The 19,504-nt window shown below is 43.9% G+C and overlaps 1 protein-coding gene across 1 annotated transcript in view; it reads left to right on the forward strand.

The window, feature by feature from the left end:
• TMEM260 (transmembrane protein 260) overlaps positions 1 to 17,410 on the forward strand; it is a 36,542-nt gene extending 19,132 nt beyond the window's left edge. The window contains exons 4-16 of the mRNA XM_026056075.1: positions 1,656 to 1,833; positions 4,465 to 4,578; positions 6,767 to 6,946; positions 9,327 to 9,367; positions 9,769 to 9,852; positions 10,064 to 10,181; positions 10,576 to 10,748; positions 12,197 to 12,368; positions 12,966 to 13,114; positions 14,013 to 14,189; positions 15,153 to 15,206; positions 15,645 to 15,735; positions 16,807 to 17,410. Coding sequence (XP_025911860.1) covers positions 1,656 to 1,833; positions 4,465 to 4,578; positions 6,767 to 6,946; positions 9,327 to 9,367; positions 9,769 to 9,852; positions 10,064 to 10,181; positions 10,576 to 10,748; positions 12,197 to 12,368; positions 12,966 to 13,114; positions 14,013 to 14,189; positions 15,153 to 15,206; positions 15,645 to 15,735; positions 16,807 to 17,082 — 1,807 coding nt within the window. The 3' untranslated portion in view covers positions 17,083 to 17,410. The remainder of the gene's footprint in view (positions 1 to 1,655; positions 1,834 to 4,464; positions 4,579 to 6,766; positions 6,947 to 9,326; positions 9,368 to 9,768; positions 9,853 to 10,063; positions 10,182 to 10,575; positions 10,749 to 12,196; positions 12,369 to 12,965; positions 13,115 to 14,012; positions 14,190 to 15,152; positions 15,207 to 15,644; positions 15,736 to 16,806) is intronic.
• The last annotated feature ends 2,094 nt before the right edge of the window (positions 17,411 to 19,504 follow it).

Genomic DNA, 19,504 nt, shown 5'->3' on the forward strand with positions numbered 1-19,504 from the left:
GTCTTTCTGCCATCCTCTCTTCCCCATGAATGCTGCCTCCTATTTTTTTAATGGACTGAAAATTCCAGTCCTAACTGCACAGGTCCTTCTCTAACATCTTCTGTGTTATGTTGGCTTTTCAGTGTGCTCGAGAGACTGAGGGAGCTTAGGTTGTTCCAGAGAAGTGGGAAGAAAAGATAAACAAGGAGAAGAGCCCTTTCTAGCGAGTGCTCTACCAGCTCCTCCCTTGTTTTTGTTCACAGGGGCTACAGGTTTTGTTTTCTTGGTCTTCATTTATCTCAAAGTTATGACTTGTGAAGAAGCCCATAAGCAAATCTTAGGTGGATACCCACTGCTTAGATTCCCTGATGGGCAATCCCAGCCAGGCTGAGTAACCTTGGGACTTCACTCTGATTGTGGTAGAGGATATAGTCAGTATTGAGGAGCAACTTAAACAGGTAGCTGGATGAACAGGTTGGTTAGCTTATAATAATTTTGTTTTAAACTTTCTTGGCAACACAAGTTATTTTTGAAAATGCAAAGTCTAAATGGAAATGTGTGTAATGGGGAGAGGCAGATCACACCTCAGACTAGAAAAATACCTGGGTCATAGTAAAGCCTGGTTTAGTCTCACAGCTTGGATGAATTTTTGGACAGGAGCCCTGACCATAGCCCCGGCTATTTATGTCTTTGAGTAAGACATGATTGTAGTTGTGGTACCCTATGTGGCATCTTTTCAAGGTGACTTCATGAGGTATAGGCCCCCCCAAACAGCCAAGTTTCAACAGAGTTCAAAGTAGAGAACTTGGGCTGCCCCTTAATGCAACGAGGGAGCCAGAGCCGCTATTGAAGACCYGGTGTAATAGGCTTCTTGAGCTAAATCCCACCTTGTGGGCTCTCCACGCCAGCTGCAGCATCCAGCCGATTTGGGAGAGTGGCTCCGTGGAGAGCGTGCGCCGTAATCCAATCTGGGAGTCACAAAGGTGGCGATTACTGTAGCGGGGCCAAGCTTTGCCGGGGAGCTTGCAGACGTCCAAGCGCTGGGTGCTTCATGCCTCTTCCTCTGTGTCTTCTGCTTGTTGGAGCTGACCCCCGTTTTCTCTTCCCCTTGGCCTCGCTCCTAGCTCCAGCGGGCACATTTCCCTTCTGGGGCCCTCAGCGCTCCAATCCTCACCCACCCCCAAGAAACTAAAACCTCCTCTATGGGAAAGCTCTCCTAATGCTGTCCATCATGAATAGCTCTAATCCACTCTATTCAGTGTCTTGATGAATTAAGGTTGCACCGTTGCTCATATTTCCTCTAGCTGAGAGTATCCCGTTAAAAGCATGACTCTCTGGCTTGGTACACCATGACCCACTATGTCACTGCTCATCAGGGTTTCTGAACTGGCTTCAGTACTGGAAGTTTTCATAATGCTTGAAAGAAAAAGCCTGTCTGGCTCGCCGGCCATTTGGTATTGAGGGGCTGCGTTCAGCGGTTTGCAGATACACAGGATGGCTTCCTATTTGTAATTTTGTGTAAGGAAATTATTAAGAAGATATTAACCATATAATGTTTTGGAAGGGTGCTGGGTGGCAGTCATAATTTCTGCTGCTACAGTATGTTTAAAAAAAAAAGGACAATAAAGTAGGCTTTTTTGTTGGAAAAGAAGATTTCGTGTTATCTGTGTTTGCAGGCTTTCTGGCTCATATGCTGGAGGAATCCTTGCTGCGGGGGTGTTTTCATTTTCTCGTCTAACATGGCAGTGGTCCATCGCAGCAGAGGTTTTTAGCTTAAACAATCTGTTTGTGGGGCTGCTTATGGCTCTCACCGCGCATTTTGAGGAGGCATCCACTGCGAAAGAGAGATCAAAGGTAAAACATCTCAAGCTAAGTGAATAGTTCTTTATTTTCTTTCAATTAGTTAGCATGCATCTGTTTAATTTCTTATTCACTTAGCATTAATTTGACTTTCTTTAAATAGGCAAGGTCAGATTTTGGGACTGCGTTCAGCACCTCTTCTCAGTGATGTTGATTCCTGGCCTGCCTGGGTTTTTGAAAGTGCTAAACCTTTRAAAATCTGTCCATGCTGTTTAAGAACTGAGTCGGGACTTGTTGGGTGGGATTTTGTTGTTGTTTTACACACACACTCAGTGGAAAGAGGAAAACCAAAATCATTTTCATCTGAATGTTTTGGTGCAAAGTTTGGTTTCCTGCATCAGAGACTCAAAGTAAGCTGTGAGTGTTCAAGCTTTTGTTTTATGAACTGATCTATTTCCTGAGGGTAAACAGCTGCATCTTACAGAAATCTTCATCTAGTTGGAAACCCAAGCATCTACTGAAAAACAGAAAAGACCAAAATTTTCATCAGTTCGATGCAGTTCAATGCATAGTCTTTTAAAATTAAATGTGCCCCTAAAATAATGACATTATTAAATACAGAGACATTAAATTTCATGCTACCTTCTCTACTTTATAAAAAGACCGTGCATTCAAATGATATTTTGATTTTAGGATGCTCACTGATTGTGTTCTTTCTATTCCTGTTTGCCTGAACATCTGATCTCTTCTCTTGCAGACTTGCCTGCTGTGACTTCCATGAATTGTGTGAATAAAATGATTTTTGTAGAGCTACCCTAGAATTTCAGGAGTCCAAAGTGGTAGTTTACTGAGCTTAGTGACTTCTCAAATAACATGTTTTATTGTTGGCTATAAATGGTTTCTTTTATCATTTGGTTTTTTTCATTTGCTGATCAGTCCTGTCCCAAGATCCCTAATACTGAACTCCACAAAGATGGAGTTGGGCATTTTCCAAACTGCTTCCGTGATTTATGTGGCCAGTCTCTGATGGCATTTTCAAAGGAGATTTTCAGAAGCAGTTAATGAGTTTGTTTCAGCTTTTTGGGTGTCCTGCTTCCCACACCTTGAAGAGGCCAGGTTTCAAAGAGCAAGTTCTCAACACTTGTCAGAAATCACGCCTTCTTGCAGACATCTTCAGGGGGGCGCTTAGAACTCATGAATACACTTGAAAAATTTGTCTGGTTGTCCCAAGTCCCGCAGGGCAGGTCTGAAGCCCACGAGTGTAGTCCTGAAATTACGGTGAATGTTTTGGTGGCAAAGCAGCATCCAATGTTGAATACCAGCCGGTCAATAAAAATTGCTGCATGATCCCCCTCATGCAGTCAAAGGCAGGTGCTTGCATCTCGCCCATCTTCTTTCCAATGACTGAAGGAAGCAGGGGGATGCTCTAATGAGAGTTAAAAATGCCCATCCTCCCAGGGGAGGGCTGGGGAGGTGAGGGCGGGTTGTTGGCTCCTGTCTGCCGACTCCTGTGGGACTCTGATGGCTTTTTGTCAGTGAGGGRCTGCCCTGGGACATGGGTAGAGCCTGGCTTGAGGGTGTAGCGTGGATCAGATGGCTGGTGATAGAGGAGGAGACAGGGAATTCAGAGGAGGGGTGGGGTCTGGTGGTGAAAGTGGCCCAGACCCAGGGTTTATATATGGTTTAGTTCTTATAGTAGCCTGGTCCTAGCCYACCTGAATGAAGAGGACTCAGCACTGGTATGGCTGGTGAAGGACTGGGGGCTGAGCAGAGCATATGGTAGTGTGGGGTGGAAAGAGGCTTTTGTTAGTGTCAGGCCATGTTACCAGTAATGAAGCCGTGAATAATCTGGAATGGATACCAGAAATATTCTGCATCATGCTGCGTAGCCTGGGTACATTACCTGTTTTATCAGAAAACTCTTTTAGAGATGCTCTAAATGGRGTTTTTAGACTAGTGAGATCTGTTGCATGTATTCCCTTTGCCTAAGAAGTTTGTGTAGCCTTGACTTTAGCCTTCTGTACCCGAGGAAGAGGAAAAAATCATGTTTGTTATTTAAAATGTTGTCTCTGTACATAATAATGGCATTATTTTGGGTTATTATTTCTGAAAAATTTGGAGTGACTGCTTGGCAGTCTCCCCTTCTCAGCAGTACTGGATTCCTGTTCTCATGGTTCAGGTGGGGGATAGGGGCAGCGGTACCCCGGGGGCAGGCTAGGACAGCTCTAGGGGAAATTTCACATTTGGGAGAAAAGGTGGCAGGYTGTCTAACATGGGGGAGTCTGGAGACACTAGGAGTCTGCCCGGCACGKGGCAGGTCACTAAAGTGGTTGGCTCCCCATGACCTGTGCAGGTCCTTATATTGATTGAGCCTAATTGCTGTGAATTTGAATTTGTAGGCTACATCGTTACAGCATGATAATGCTACTTATGATCTCTGTGTACATTGAGAAATAGCCACTCAGCTGCTCAGCCTAACATTTCTTAAGTATGTTTTCTGTTAAACAAATAACATCTTTCTGTAAATAATCTAAAATAACTTGTGTTGTCTGTGTTGCAATTGGCTAGTGCTCAGTGGTATATCTGCCTTTCTTCTGCAAGTGTGCTGTGGGCTGCGTTGAAGCTGTTTTGGTGTCTCGATGTTTCTGCAAACTCTAATCGTGAGTTCTTTTCCCTTCCTTCCAGATCTCCAAATTCGGTGCCTTTTGCTGCGGGCTAAGTTTGTGCAATCAGCACACGATAGTGCTTTATATTGTTTGTATTGTGCCTTGGGTTCTCGTCCGGCTTTTCAGAAAAATGGTAGGTATTTTAACTCTTGCTGATTCATGGCTCCTATAGCTCGTTTTAAAGCAGTTAGCAATTTTTCTTTCCGAGCACTTGTATCACTTTTATGTTGATGTATGAACAGTGACAGTTAATGGTCTGTCTAACCTAGTCAGTCATAATCCACTGAAGTTACAGTCCATCAGTCTGACATCAGAGCTGCAGATTACAATTTAGGGGCTTTGGAGCTGTCACTCACGTGAGCAGTCTGCGACCTGTCCGTTCATCCTGGCACGGGACTCTGGTCCCAGCTGTTTACAACGTACCGAGTATGCTGTCATGACACTGACAGAGCTAAAAACTGCTCCGTGTGTAGGAAACGAGCGTGTTCAGTGACCTACCACAAACTGGAAAATAGGTAAACACACAGAGGATTGTGCTGGTGAGAAGTCACAGGCGTGAGCAATCAGGTCTCTGCTTCCCCAGCTGACGGTGCAGGATTTCTCATGACTCTCCAGGTGAGTTTCTGTATGTTGATTCCCTCATGGTAGCGAATGAAAGCGTCAGCTCTTACTGCACAGCATCGTGCACCTACTGAGGCTGTCAACAGTCGAAGACGCTGCCAGAATGAACAGCACAGCAAGAAAGGAGCCTTTTATCTCCCACCAGAGATCCTCTTCTTAGGATGTCCAGCTGGTGCTGAACTGTTGGGATCTTTTTAGACCTCTTTATTAAGCTTGGTCATTGGGTTACAAGGTGAAAACAGCCTCTTTGCACGTCTGGCTCACTAAGGTGCTGTGCTTCTGTCTGGATTAGGCTCCAAAGTCCCATTCACAGGTTGTACAATGCTCTTGTCTGCCAAAGTGACCTGCTGTAAGTCCCTCTGTCTAGCTGGCTGCAGATGTGCTGTAGGAACTCTAGTTTGTCCTGCAAAGGGCTGCTTACCTCGAAGACACACGTGCTCTGATGACTTTGCGAGTGGCCCTGAGAAAGCTCCACCTCTCCTCTCTCTCTCCTTTGCTCCCTGAAGGTGACAGCAGTTCAGACTTCTGCTGTTTCAGTTCTGCCTCTATTTCTCCACCCTCAACCTGATAAATCAGCCATGCTTCTGGGCAACAGTACAGGTTATAATTAAGCCCAGGGTGAAGTGCATGAGCTACATTAGATGAGATGCAGCTCAGACAAGCTTGATCCAAAATCTTCCGGTCACCAAAACCCTTTTTGACTATGTATTTCATTTGACAACATGATGATGCACTTCTGCAATATATCTGTGCTCTTTAAATGGAGCCTTTTTTCAACCGGGGAGGCCCAGAGAGACTGCTGTGAGTTGCAGCAGAAGAGTGCTGTGCCGATGTAACGTTCCTTGGAAACACTTTGGATAGGCCAGGCCAGTAGTGCCTGCTGCAGAAAGCCATCTAATACGATGGATATTTGATTGAATGTGGTGCCTTTCAGTAAAAAAAACCCTGCCTTCCTCCTGAAGGAATTTCAGCCAACTTTATCCAGCTACCTTTTCTGCTTTGTAGGTTGTCACTTTGAATGGTGTGTCTTCCACATAACCCCAAACAGTAAAGGAAGTACTTTGATTGACAGGACAGTGGCTAATGATAAAGCAAGCGTGCACTGTTCTAGGGTGGGATTTTCCAAAGCACTTAAAGGAGTTAGGCACAGAAGTCCCTTTGAAAGTCTTGTCTTCCTGACCCCTTAGGCAGTCTTGAAAATCCCACCCCAAAATTGGCCTATCCAATTTAGCCATTTAACCATCATGATAAAGTAAATGGCAAAACTGACTCCTGATGATGGTGATGATGTGTGTAGTTGTACTAGAGCAGCATTTTTTTTTGCCAGATGGAATACCAGCCAACTCCTAATCACTGCAAAGTGGGTTATCTCAGCCTTGCAGTGCTTCAGCCATCTATGCATGTCATGCCATGATTTAAATGTGAAAGATGCAATGAGTATGATACTCATGAGTCCTAGCTAATATTATTTGCTTCACTTAAATTTCACCCTGCCATGCAAAGGAGATCAGTTTGATGCAGTTTCCTGGTAATCCACAAAATCGTAAGGTTTAACATAGCATTTTGTAGGGACTTACTATAAATTGAGAGATCAGCTCTGTGTAAATATATTTGATGTTTTTTCTTTATCTGTTCTTGAAGTTCCAGCGTGATTAAGCTAAAATAAACATTGTTATGCAATATGACATATTTTGGTGCAGGAATTGTCCCTAGGCCATTTGTTGAAGTTGGGTTTATGCTTCTTGGCTGGTTTGCTGCCTTATCTCTATCTGCCGGCTTCATCCTACCTCAATCGAGCCCGTTGGACGTGGGGAGACCAGACGACTTTTCAAGGATTTTTGACCCATTTTCTCAGGGAAGAATATGGGACGTTCAATCTGGTAAATATGTGTCATTTTCTAACAGACTTTCTTCTGAAGTTATGCCGTAGCAGAACCTTTCTATTCATGATATTTAATGGCTTGCAGGGGAAGAAACTGAAAGCGTTGCTTCTTTAGCATTTATGATTTTGACCTACTGATCTGTCAGGTTTTCTGGGAGTAGATCAGATGGCTGGTAAACCACAGAAATCATTCTCTTTACCTTTATGGGATGAGTCGTATTATTTATTGGGAGCTCTACAGGTGTTTCGTGTTCATAATAACCCAAAGAGCAAGCTGTTCTAGAGAGAGGTGATAACATCAATTTCATATGTTTCTTTTTTTAAGATAAATGATTGTCCTTTTTTATTGTTTTAAACTCAGCTATTTTAAAAGGTCACAAGCAGTTTTTACTGTTTTACCGTAAAAAGAAATTCCTCTAACTCCTTGGTAATATTTTATTGAAATGAATGATAGGTTTGGGGGTCTCTGATCTGAATTATTCTGACTAGTCTGTGCTTTTGCAAATGGAGGGAGGTATTATGTGGCTGTTTGCTGAGCATAGGGTTTGYATCTGTCTTCTCCAGCCCTGATGTAGATTTTTGGCTTCCAGCCACCCAAGGCCCTTCTTTCCATCCCGCTTCAGAGAATTCAGTGCAGGGGGGTGGGAAATTGCACCATCAGGACAAAAAAAGAAAAAAAGTTTTACATATCATTTCATTCATCTGGATCAGCAGCCTTCACATCCTTGGAAATTACGTCCTGTGCATGGAGCAGCTGCATCCAGCCTTTACTACCCAGCAAGCATGGTTGGCGTTTCAGTGCATGCTCTTACAGCCTTCTCCGAGAGCCGTGTACTGTAGTATCTGAGGCAAAAGATGTGATAATTCCTGCTGCTGGCACTTAATCTTTACAAAACTCCTAGAGAGATATGATCCACCCTCTGAAGGACTTCTGAGATTTCCTTTGTTGTCCTATTCCCAGCTGTCTTCTGAGAATTAGACTCCATTGGGCGGAGCAATACCAAGGCATGCAAATCCTGTAACTCTTTTCTCCTTTAGATGTGGTGAATTCAAGTTGATGTTCAAGAGGCTTACGGATGGACTGCATGTAATTCTGCACCACAAATCATATTTACTTCCATATTCCCAAGAGGGATACTCTGGAGTAGAGCTTGTGTGAAGTGGTAGCAATAAATGCAGCAAAACCCTGTGCAACGTGCTCTAGGTGACCCTGCTTGAGCAGGGAGGTTGGACTAGATGATTTCCAGAGGTCCCTTCCAACCTCAACCATTCTGTGATTCTGTGAAAATCCGAATATTTGGTCCTGATTCCAGTTGAGCTAATGCTCGAGCCCTGCCTGGATGGATAGACAGCCATTGAGTCTCAGAGAAGGCTCCATTTTAAGGACAGGTCAGAAAACCAGAGAGAAGACTGGATGCTGGAGAGGACACTTCTCTCCCGAGATCCCTGCAGGGCTGGCCTGCTTCCTGGTGGAAGCACAAAGGTTGTGCAGCACTGTGACTCTAGCTTTATGGGTCGAACCGCCAAAGTCTCAACCTAGAGGCTGAGGGTCAACAAGCCCTTTCTTGTAAGGGACGTGTCTGGAGCCATAAGCTGCCACAGCTGCCCTCAGGTGCCAGCAGGATGGAGCTTGTGCAAGAAGTAAAAACCTATGAGATGGAAGGCAAGAGATAGTGGTGGCATGTAGTGGCCTGTAGGCTGGCTTTCCTTCCTTTTTAATTAACAATTTCATTTTTACTGAGATTCCTTCTAGACCTCCTGGGTCACCTTACCACGTATCTTTTCTCTGGTAGTCATGGCTTTTCCACCAAGCCCTTGCAAAGCTAGGGCCTCACCTCCACTGAGCGTGTCTTGTTTCCCAGACTTGTACCATGGACTGTCTGTCTCTGCAGTGAAGAACGTCATGCATCCGTGCAGCTCTGGCTCTGGGAAGGCAGAGAGGGCACAAGCGAGTCTGATTAGCAAGCAGGAAGCCCACGTGCTCATCTCAGGCTGCTGGGAGAAGTCCCAGAAAATACTATGCCAATATAGCGGAGATCATAGCTAAACTGTACAGTATGTTTGGGTTGGAGGGAGATAATTTTGTAGTACCTGAAATAAGGTATTCTTAATCTGTTCAGTAAACCCTGCACACTTTTATGATTGAAGACAAGTACTTGGAAGAAAATCTTGCAATGAAGGTTTGAGTAGAGTTTGCTGGCTTTTTCATTTAAGCAATAACTGTTCCCTGTGGCAACTTTGTGGTACCACCTGGAGGGGTTGTGGAGGAGCCTCTTGTGCCCGGGACTCTGCAAACAGAATGAAAAGACTTTCTTTGCCCCAGTGATACGTCAATCAGTGTGTGGGTTTCTCATGGGTTTTCTTTCTTTTTAATCTAGGCCAAAGCAGAGACGGGATCCAGTATGAGAGAGATATTGGTGTGAGTAAAATCTTGATTGCACTTTCTAGTTGAGAGAAACCTGTTGCTACCCCTGTCGCTTTTGTCAAGGTAGCTCCTTTCCTGTAGTCACCTTGGCTTTTTTCAGAGCCAGGTGCCTGAGATGAGGGAGAAATGGGCCATGCATGTCCGGCACTGGGACAACGTGCCCATGTCCAGCTGACTTGACTCTGTTGAAGTCAAAATGCTGGTTTTCCCCCTCCCCAGTGATCTTTCATTTAAAATTTTAAAGTTAAAAAATAGGTTTGTTCCCATTTCCAGTAGACTTAATCACAGCAGAATGGAATATGTTATGTTGTGCTTATGCTCTGCTTCTCTTGACACTTTAATTTGGCACTGGGGCGATTTGGGGATGAAGCAGACATGCATTAATTTCTCCACAGTTTTCAGCTGACGCAGATGAAGTCTGAGCTCTCCCTTGCTGTCCTCACCCTGGCGCTCGTGGCCTGTTTAAGTGCAGCCCTGCCGTAAGTTGGAGGAGAATATTTGCTCCGATGTGCACTTCCTTACTGACTGAATGGTGATCTTTGGGGTGCTTTCTCTGCCTTATGCCAAAATAGATCTAGTCTAATTCCCAGTATTAAATGTGCTGGGGTAGCAGAGAGGTAGTTTTCAAGTGCATATAACTTTTGTCTCCTTTTTAATCATGCCACTAGAACATTATGTTGTTTTTTATAGGACAAAGCGGCAGAAGTGGCCCGTGATTTGGCTCTTCACTGGAATGCTCTGTGTTTATTCACTGTTCTTTGCTTGGAGGGCAAATTTGGATATTACAAAACCTCTGTTTTTGGGTGTGGTGAGTTTCATTCCAAAAATTGCTCTGGGGTGTTAGTTTTTGGAAGGAGCCTCTTTCTTGCTTAGTTGGCTACTGTTACCCCTGATAATCATGAGCAGGTGGTCATCTTAGTGCTGCCTAAGGGGCAAAAATACATCCAGATATTCTGTTTACTTATAACTGGGGAAACAGAAATACGATCTCTGCGAATTTGGAAATGTGATTTGCGATTAAAATGTGATTAAAAGATATCCCCTGTCTGCTCCCCTTCTTTAATCTCTGCCTGCCGTTAAACTGTGAGCTTTTCAGCCTGGAGACCATCCTGTCCTGAAAAAGTGGACCCATGTCCTAAATAAATAAACATTAATGTCATGCCTGTCACTTGGATACATCCTCTGTGTACATTGTTTCTTAGGTGGAACGATTTTGGATGCAGAGCAACGCAGCAGTCGCTGTGCTAGCGGGTCTGGGACTGGCCTGGCTTATCTCTCTCGGAAACGCCGCGCTGGAGAACAGCCGGGCGCTGCCGTGTCTGGAGTGGCTTTCTGCTATCGCTCTTGTTACTTGTCAAGTTTGTGCCAATTACAGGTAACAGATACCCTGGGAGCGCGCAGTGCTGCGACTTCCCGGGTCTGCGGGGTGAAGTGCAGGCTGGACGCTATTTTAAACCCCTCCTTCTGCTTCTTGAGTTTCTGTCTTTGTCTCTAAAGGAAAAGGGCATTTTGGGGGCACGGGGTTTGGGGTTGCGGGATAGAGGGTTGTTCTTCCACTGGCAAAGCCAGCAGGAAGTGAAGGAGCTGAAGGCTCTAGGGAGGGGGACAGCAGGCTCCGAGGCAGGCTCCCGTATTCCCTCAGCCAGGACCAGAGTGGCCTCAGATTACATCTGTAAGCGGGTCTGATTGATACCCTTTCTTTGAGCCATGGAAAGAAGAGCCCTCTGATCCCATCTCTTCCACCCTCACTGGTATTTCCTGATCTCTTGATGGCACGAATCAAGGCTCCCATCTAAGCTTGGGAGGTCACAGCTTGCAGGAATGGAGTCTGCCCTACTCCCTTGTTTGGTTTCCCCRGTATCACCAAGGCTGTTTAAACCAGGGTATCTTATGGGTTGAAGGAAGAAAACCGTGTAGATATATAAACTTTTCATGAAAGAAAGCTATAAATCTGTACTTTATTTCCTAAGGTTTACAGAATTCATTTGACCTGGACAGTCATCTTGTCTTTCCATTGCTTTGCTTTAGGTTTTCATGTGCCCTGGGATTTTTTTTCTTTATTTTTTCTATTTGAGGAACTAGATCTGTAGTGTAGGGCTTCTTTATCCCATAGCCACACTGAAGACTCTCCAGTGGTTTGGACAGAAATCAATCTAGTAGTAGGGATGCTCAGGTAGAGAGAGGTTTGCCAGCTGGTGAAGTATAGAGCTCATAGACTACTTACGCATGAATCCTTCCTTCATGCACACGCATCTTTTCGCAAAGGCCTGTCCATAGGTGCCCTGAGCCAGTCATGTAATGTCCTGTTCTTGGGTCTGTACCTGCCACCTGGAGTATGCACATACTGGGAAACACAGGCGTTGGTGAGCACGTGCACGCGTGCACACACACACACACACACACACGATTGTGTAACAAAAAGGGTCTAATCTCAGGTAATGTAAATCTACCTCTATCTGATCATACAAAAACTTGGCTTTTTTAACGCATTATACTGGCACTTCCAGCTCCAACTAATAAGCTGGTAGGTTTAGCCCAAGAGAAAATCAGAATTGAGATGAAGGTGTGTAATGAGTGTGTATTTTGTCAAAATTAGTGGCTAATGTCTCTGTTGCTGTTTTTTGGGGAACTTCAGTCTAAATGCTTCATTTCTGTGCCTTGGTTTCTTGGCAATGGCAACGATGCTGTTCAGCAAGATCTGACCGGGGCAAAAGACTTGCTATATTTTCCTGTGGATGCTTATTGCATAAAATTGTTCTGAAGAAATTCAAAGCCATGCAAATATCAAATTTTAAGATACTGTTTTTCATCTATTCTCTTAAGTGCTTGTGATCAAAGCAGCAATTATGTTGTTGATAACTTTGCAAGAAATCTGCTGTCCTCGATGCCAACGGGTGCGGTGATCCTGCTAAGAGGAGACTTACCTGGGAATGCTCTTCGTTACGTTCATTACTGTGAAGGAATGAGGCCAGATATCACATTAGTGGACCAGGAGGTAGGTTCAAAAAGGGATATTGAAAGAGGTAACAGACCGATTTAAAAATAGGAAGCAAAAGTTCAGTTGTTCCCTTCTGTCCTCGAGGCTTTGTTGAAATAAAAATCATGATGCTGAAATAAAATTGGTTTGTAAATGGTCATGGGTAGTCCTCGGTCTGCTGGGAGAATCCAGGCTTGGAGATGGGGCACAGTGTGGAAGCCCCATTCAAACCCTCCAAAGCTTGTCCTTTCACTGCCACATCAGTGCTTGGACTTGGCTTTGCAACAAGGGTTTGTGTCCTATTGGCAAAACTGAAACCCACAGCCTCGTATTTAACCAAACCAAACCAAAGCCCCATTGTGTCTCTTATATCAGCAGTAGGCGCTCCCTGTTTCCTTAGAGCTTTTCCCTCTTGAAGGGGAGGACTGTGTGCCTCTAGGCAGGAACCACTGGTAATCTGGTCTGGTGGTGTGATCCCAGACAGTTGCTAAAGTGGGAGGTGACCCTTAATGAACAGAGTCATTACTTGTGCAGAAACAGTTTGCTACGCTTCTGGATGTAAAATAGATGAAAACTTTGTTTCTTGTTTTAATTATGCTAATATTTTGGTGATAGATGATGACTTATGAGTGGTATTTACCAAAGCTGGCAAAGCATTTACCTGGCATTTATTTTCCTGGGAACCGGTGGAATCCTGTGGAAGGAGTGTTACCTGATGGGACACTTGCTTTTAATCTCCATCGTTTCCTCAAAGTAAATAAACAGTAAGCATTTCTTTCATATGTAACAGCTTTCCTAAAATCTTCAACCTTTTTTCCTGAAATTCTTTATGGAACAGCTAGGTACTGCATCCAAAAGACCAATTTGCTCCACTGACTTCCTCCCTGGTGGTGAGATTATTTTTGCAATTAAAGTGAATATCTATGCAGAAGTAACTCCATCTGGATATACTGTTTTTTCTTGTTTGGAGATTGGTTTGGTTTTTAGAAAGGAAAACTAAGAAAGTGATTGGCAGAGAATATTTACTGATCTTTTTTTTCCTTTTGTTGACACATACATCTGAAAAAATGGAATGTTCCTGTGTACTCAGAATGACTATGGTTGGAGAGCAAATTGCTGCTGCTTCTCCTTCATGAACATTGTGGCCAACTTATTAGCATAGAGTGAATGTATTCCAGGAATAATCATCATATAAAAATAGCTTAGTAGGAGTGGAGAAAGGATTAGATACTTGCATGAATAAGAACAGCATCTGCATTTAGACTAGCCAGGGTGAACCTTGCAAGTGTTGGTAGGCAGAAGAGCATTGCCAGGTGCAGGCAGGAAAAAACGGGCTTCTCGTTAGTGCTTCCGGCATGCTAGTGTGGTCCAACGCAGGGGAGAGGACGTCTCCTCTCGTGGTGGCTCCTGTGTGGGCTGCGCTAGGTGTGCAGTGCCGGCTGGGGTCTTTGCTAGCAGCAGGAGAGCTGTCCTGTGGACTGACCTGGGAACGTGCTCTTTCTGAGGTGAAATGCTCTGGGTGGGTATCTGCCACAGAAAATGTTTTGCTGCCTAAGACCTGTCCCGTTGCACCGACGCGGAGTGTACGGCTTGCTCTAGTATGCAGTGTCGCCCAAGGCCTGTGGCATGGCTTCACATTTGCTCTCTCTGTTTTTTTGGCAGTAAGGAAGTGTTTGTCTGCATAGGTCTTCATGAAGGGGACTCAACCTGGAGAAAGAGCTATTCGCTTTGGCCATGGGGTACCTGTGAAAAGTTGGTTCCTTCTGAAGTTGTCTTTGACCCAGGAGAGTGGATTCGTCTTACAAGAAATCTCTATAACTGGACTGAAGACTACGGAAGGTACAAGGCACAGACACAACTCTGTTCTTTTTTACTCATAATTCTTCTGCCAGCAGCATAACCACACCCACTGCAATGCTGCTGCACCTAACCTTTCTCCTCTGGGGCTGGTGGAACAGTGACTACTGCGGTTTGTGCAACTCTGTTGGCTTATCCAGTTCCGCTTATAGCATTGACATGACTGGATTGGGACTCCTAACACTCTTCTTGTCCACAAGTAGAGTGGTTGGTCCTTGTTTCTCTGAGCTTCACGGTCCTGATTCAGCAGGATGTTCTAGCACGCGTACTGGGGCTGATTCTGTTCCAGGGGACTTGGGGCCTTCACGAATACCATTGTATTCATTGGATTTGTGAACATGAATGAATACCTTGCTGAGTAAGGGTGTTTCTGAGGTACAGGTGAAAATGCTTAAGGGAATTGCAGCCAAATTTAAAATGACATAGCTCTTTTCTTTGAAAAATTAAGCATAAGCTGTAGTGATAGTTTTTTGTGTTTTAAAATATGTAATAAAAGAAATCTGCATGTGGTATTCTTGATAGTATTAAAAATAGAGAGGACATTTGTAGTCAAATATCAGGTCCAATTCTGATCTTAAAACTTGATCTGTTTTCCCTGTTGTCAGGGGCCAAAAAGACATTGAGGACATGGGACATCCAAAACTTTATATGTGATGAACTGAACTGGATGGATGGTAAAAAGCATCTCTCCCACTTGGAGAATAGCTGGGCTGCTGTGAGACACATAACATACCATAGACTGCTCCTATCCAGAAAGAAGAAGAAAGTTTTATGAGTGACTAAGGATCAGCTGAATTCCTTGCTGTCAGAGCCATAGGCTTCATGACAGACTTTTTTTCAGCCTGGGAGGTCTGTAGCTGCTAGAGTTGGAAGGGATGATTGTGCAACGGGTGAAACGCAGTGGCATGGATCCGGTGGCTGAATTTTGTTTTAATTCCTGTTTAGATTCAAGCCCTCTTCCTGGGAAGCTGTTGCGAATGAAGAGATGTGGCAAGCCAGGTGATGCTCCTTTGCTTCCCCTGCTTCCCCTCAACAGCTGATGAGTGATGCCAACTCACTGGCATGGAATACACATCGAAATGGGCATTGATGGCGCATTGGTGTATTGGATATAAATGTGCCAAGCTTTAGAAGGAAAACATTGGCAGCATGAGACCAACAGTGCATTACCTCTGGTAGATCTTTCTGGAAGGTGGTGGTTATTTTTAACTAATATGTTCTGCTCAGAGTGTCTTGAAGAAGCAGAGGGTAGTTTGGATATAGAGTGAGAAAATACATCATGGAAAGGAATTTGTTTTGCTGCAGACTTAAACAGCTTGTGTACTCTCCCATATGGTTAAAGAGATTAATGGACATGTTGAAGATGTGTGTGATCATATGATGTGACCTAGTCAGGCTAAGGAGTTGTTATAATGGATGTTTTTCTTGTTTTCCTAGGATGAAAACAGCTTTCTTTATATTTGACCTTGCAGAAACTGCCAGTGTGACTGCAGAAACAAAATCACAACTTTACACATTTGCGTACACTGTAAGTCACATATTTTGGTTATGAATTCTCCCTGCAATCTCCATCCATTTTTTTAATTTCTCAGCTCCATAGAAATATCATGGTGTTTCCACATAGGTAGGTGGTCCTGTAATCTGCATTCTCCCTCGTTCATCCAAACCAGGAGCATGGAAGATTCAAAGAGATTTGTTCAGGGATTTTATTCATCCCTACTTGCCCTCTCGGTCACGGAGAATGCCAAAAGCTAACCAGTCAACACTCTGCTTTTGCTATAATTATGTTGTCTGTGTTGGGCTCCAAACCCATGCCAAGAGATTGCTTGTCCTGACGTCCCCTCTATGCACTTGTCCCCTCCGTCGTTATATAGTCATGCATCCGAGCCAGCAAGTGTAAAATCCAACAGTCTTCTCACTGCAGATTAATTCTGCTGCATTTCAAGCCAAAGAATGACATGCATAGGCTAGCGTAGGTATCTCTGGATATATCATACTGCCAGAGATGTCAACGGATGCACAAAATGATCAGTGAGTGTCAGCAGAGAGGAGGAATGTTTTATTCCCCAGCAAACCGTCAACAAATATTTTCCTTTAAATTCTTGCCGACTTTGCGGTGATTTTTGCTGTTCTGTTCAGCAAAGTTCACAGGCGCATGCCTGATGTTGAGCTTATGAATATTCCCTCTGAAGTCAACAGACTGCTTAAGTCCTGCAGAAGACATTCTGATCTCCTGAAATATTGAGTAAATGTCTTTCCAGGCACTGCAGTGAAGTCTCTTTTCCCTCATCCGGTGTAACGTCTCTCTTGGGGAAGTGCATAATGTGCAGTGAGGTTATCTCGATTGCCTGTAATGTTTCATTTCCTAGAGCAGCTATTTGTTTAGAAACATTTTAGTCCCCTGTTGGGATTCGGATTCACACTATTGCGCACTGCATGGCAAACACGGAGTTTCAGAAATCTTCTGAGTCTGGATTTGGCTATCTAAATAACATCCGTCCTTTTAAAAACTATGGACAGTTTTGAAGTACCATTAAGATCTGTTTTTCTCCTCATTTAATTAACTTGTCCTTTTTTTTTTCCTTTTGTCCTTTAACAGTTGTACAAAGAAATTATCAACTCTCATCCAAAGTATCCAGTGAACTGGCACAAAAACTATGCAATAGCTTGTGAAAGGATGTTGCGTCTCCACCAGGTGGATGCGGATCCAGAAGCATTGCTCTCTGAAACTGTTAAACATTTCCTTCTGTACGCTGAGAAAGCAGAGGACGATCCCCAGCGGCAGGATATTCTGCAGGCTGTAAAACACCTGAAGAAAGAGCTGCAGGTGCTGAGGAAAATGAAAAAAAAAGATCTGAAGCAGCAAGCTGTATAGAGCCTGTTTGACGTGCTTCCTGAAGCATCAAAATTTTGAAGTTGGGAGATAAAATTGAATTAGTCATTAACAATATGAGAATGGCTTTAAAAGGCGACAGAAATAACAGCAAAGAAGAAATCAAGTGTGATCGCCTTCGTAGAATGTACTGTTGTTTGTTCTTTGATTGTCATTGCCAAATGAACATTTTGTATTGTTTTGTATGGGGAAAGTGCATCGCAAAATAAACTACTGGGTTTAAAAAAGAAGAGTTTTCTTTTAAAGAAAACCACTGAGCCTGTAATACTGTGAAGATTTTAATTTTGTTTACAAATGCAGCGTCCTTCATAGATGCAAAAAATGTATTTACGCTTTAAATGTTTCTTCTGTTACTGAGCAACAAGATCTTCTGCAGACATGTTCTTCAGGCTGTGCACTACCTGTGTGTTTTTACGGCCACGTGACGGTGTGGTTAGGTAGGTTTCGTCAGGTCAAGCGTGGCGTGCTGCTCTACCTGGCTGCACCTGTGCAGGGGACCGCTGCAGGCACAACCTGCCTGGGGACGGATGGAGTGACGCTGGCATGAGCTGGTAGGGTAAGCCCAAACCCAGCCCTTCCAGCCTTGCTTGCTTTGTGGGGAAGGTTATTTTCATTATGTTGCTGCAGTTAAGTTTATCCCAGCATAGAATACCGGTTTTCATATAGCAGGAAAGCAGCTTTCATTTTTCTTTGCAGACCACCGTGACGCCATGGGCAGTTGTGTGGCATCTCCTGGGCTGCATCAGTCTGGCAGAGAGGTCGCGGTGCTGAGGTCCTGCACTGGGGAAAGGAGAGTGGCTCGGTCAGTGGATTGCTTCCGTGTGTCTAGTAGTGCCGATGCTCTTCTCCTTTGCCATGTCTGGCAGGTACTGGAGATGTCAGAAGTGCAATTTTAGAACTTTTAGAATTTTTAGGGGACTTTAAAAAAAAACGGAGCATGAATCCATCCTGCTTTTCAATCCATCCTGAAGGCCAGGTGACTTGGTTCCCATGAGCTCCACTGCAAGATTTGACCCATTCCATTTTCAGAAAAAGTGACCTGAAATAACATGTCTGTCTTTCAGGATGTTTTGTTGATTGACATGGCCTTCAAAGGCTTAAAACGGACATCARACTCTCCTTGGTATTATTAATGGCAATGTGTGATTGTCAGATTTTTCATACTTAGAGCTGTAGTTCCATGAGATCTCAGCCTGATTTTTTTRCAGGAGAAAAATTGCTGCCAATCCAGGATTTCATTTGGATTAGTATAATTTTCAGAGAAGAAAGAGGTACTTCTGTAAAGATCAAGTTATAGAGAAGCACCTCCTGGAAGGTTACCAGATGCTTGGAAGAGTGAAACAATTTGTGCAGGAGTGAAAGGTGTSACACCTGCATGCTCTGTCACGTGAGTGTCAGTCTATGGTTTGAGTGCTGTGTCTGATCTCTGCTTTGCCCTCGTCTGTGCAGATTTGGGCTCACTTGGTTATTAATCCTAATAGATCCCTTTAACAGTAGACCTGTATTCTTTTCTTGTCCCTTCTAAGTGCTAGTTTTCCCACAATGACTTTCATTGAATGCTCTCTATATGAAAGTCAAGCTTCTGTCTAGGAATCTCTATCTCGGGGTTGCAAGAGAATCTTCTTTATTTTTCTCCCTCTCATTCTGATTTATTTTGCATAGTATGATTTCCAGAGCARTTTCCCCCCTGGTCTTTTGTAAACAATTCTCAGACAAATAGCAGATGAGAAATGCGTAATAAAAGCTAAACCTACGGGTTCTGGGCTGTACAGCCCCAGAAGCAGAGGGGAGAGAATGAAGAGCGGTTCAGAGGTGTCATTTTAACTCTTTGTTTTGTAATCGGCTACATTTCAGGTTGACCGTGCCTCACTTGCATCTCTTCCATTTTGTCAATTCCTGTAGAAGTGTTTGTACAGAGCGCGAGAATATCATACATTCCTCCGTGGGGCTTTCTCATGGCTGGCTTTCTTCTCCCTTCTCAGAATCAGTCCTTCAGCCTAGCAGAAAAGCATTAGGAATCCAATTTTTGAATGCTTTTGTTACCTGCATTATTGAAAATCCATTCAAGCAAATATACTGAGCCAAGGGTTTTCTTTATCTTGATTAGATGCCCCTCCTTAGCTGTATAGTCTTGAAATAATTGGAAGCTTTTGTGGATTCCACTATCTACTTGGGAGAAAAGAGGGGCTGCACAAAAGTATCTAAGCCCGCAGTCTGCTTCAAGTAATGTATCATAATATATTGTAGTAAGTAGCAATGCAAACTAGGGAGGAATTTTCCCACAGACAAATGCATTCCCAGGTGTGAACAGCAGTGGAAACGTGATGCTTTTTAGGGGGTGAAAGCAGATATAGCTGGAATTGTTCCATTCACGCGCTCTACGTCCCGATGAATTGTGGATGTG

This window comes from Apteryx rowi, unplaced genomic scaffold (assembly GCF_003343035.1).
Source record: "Apteryx rowi isolate R43461 unplaced genomic scaffold, aptRow1 scaffold_13, whole genome shotgun sequence".
Taxonomy (NCBI): Eukaryota; Metazoa; Chordata; class Aves; order Apterygiformes; family Apterygidae; genus Apteryx; species Apteryx rowi.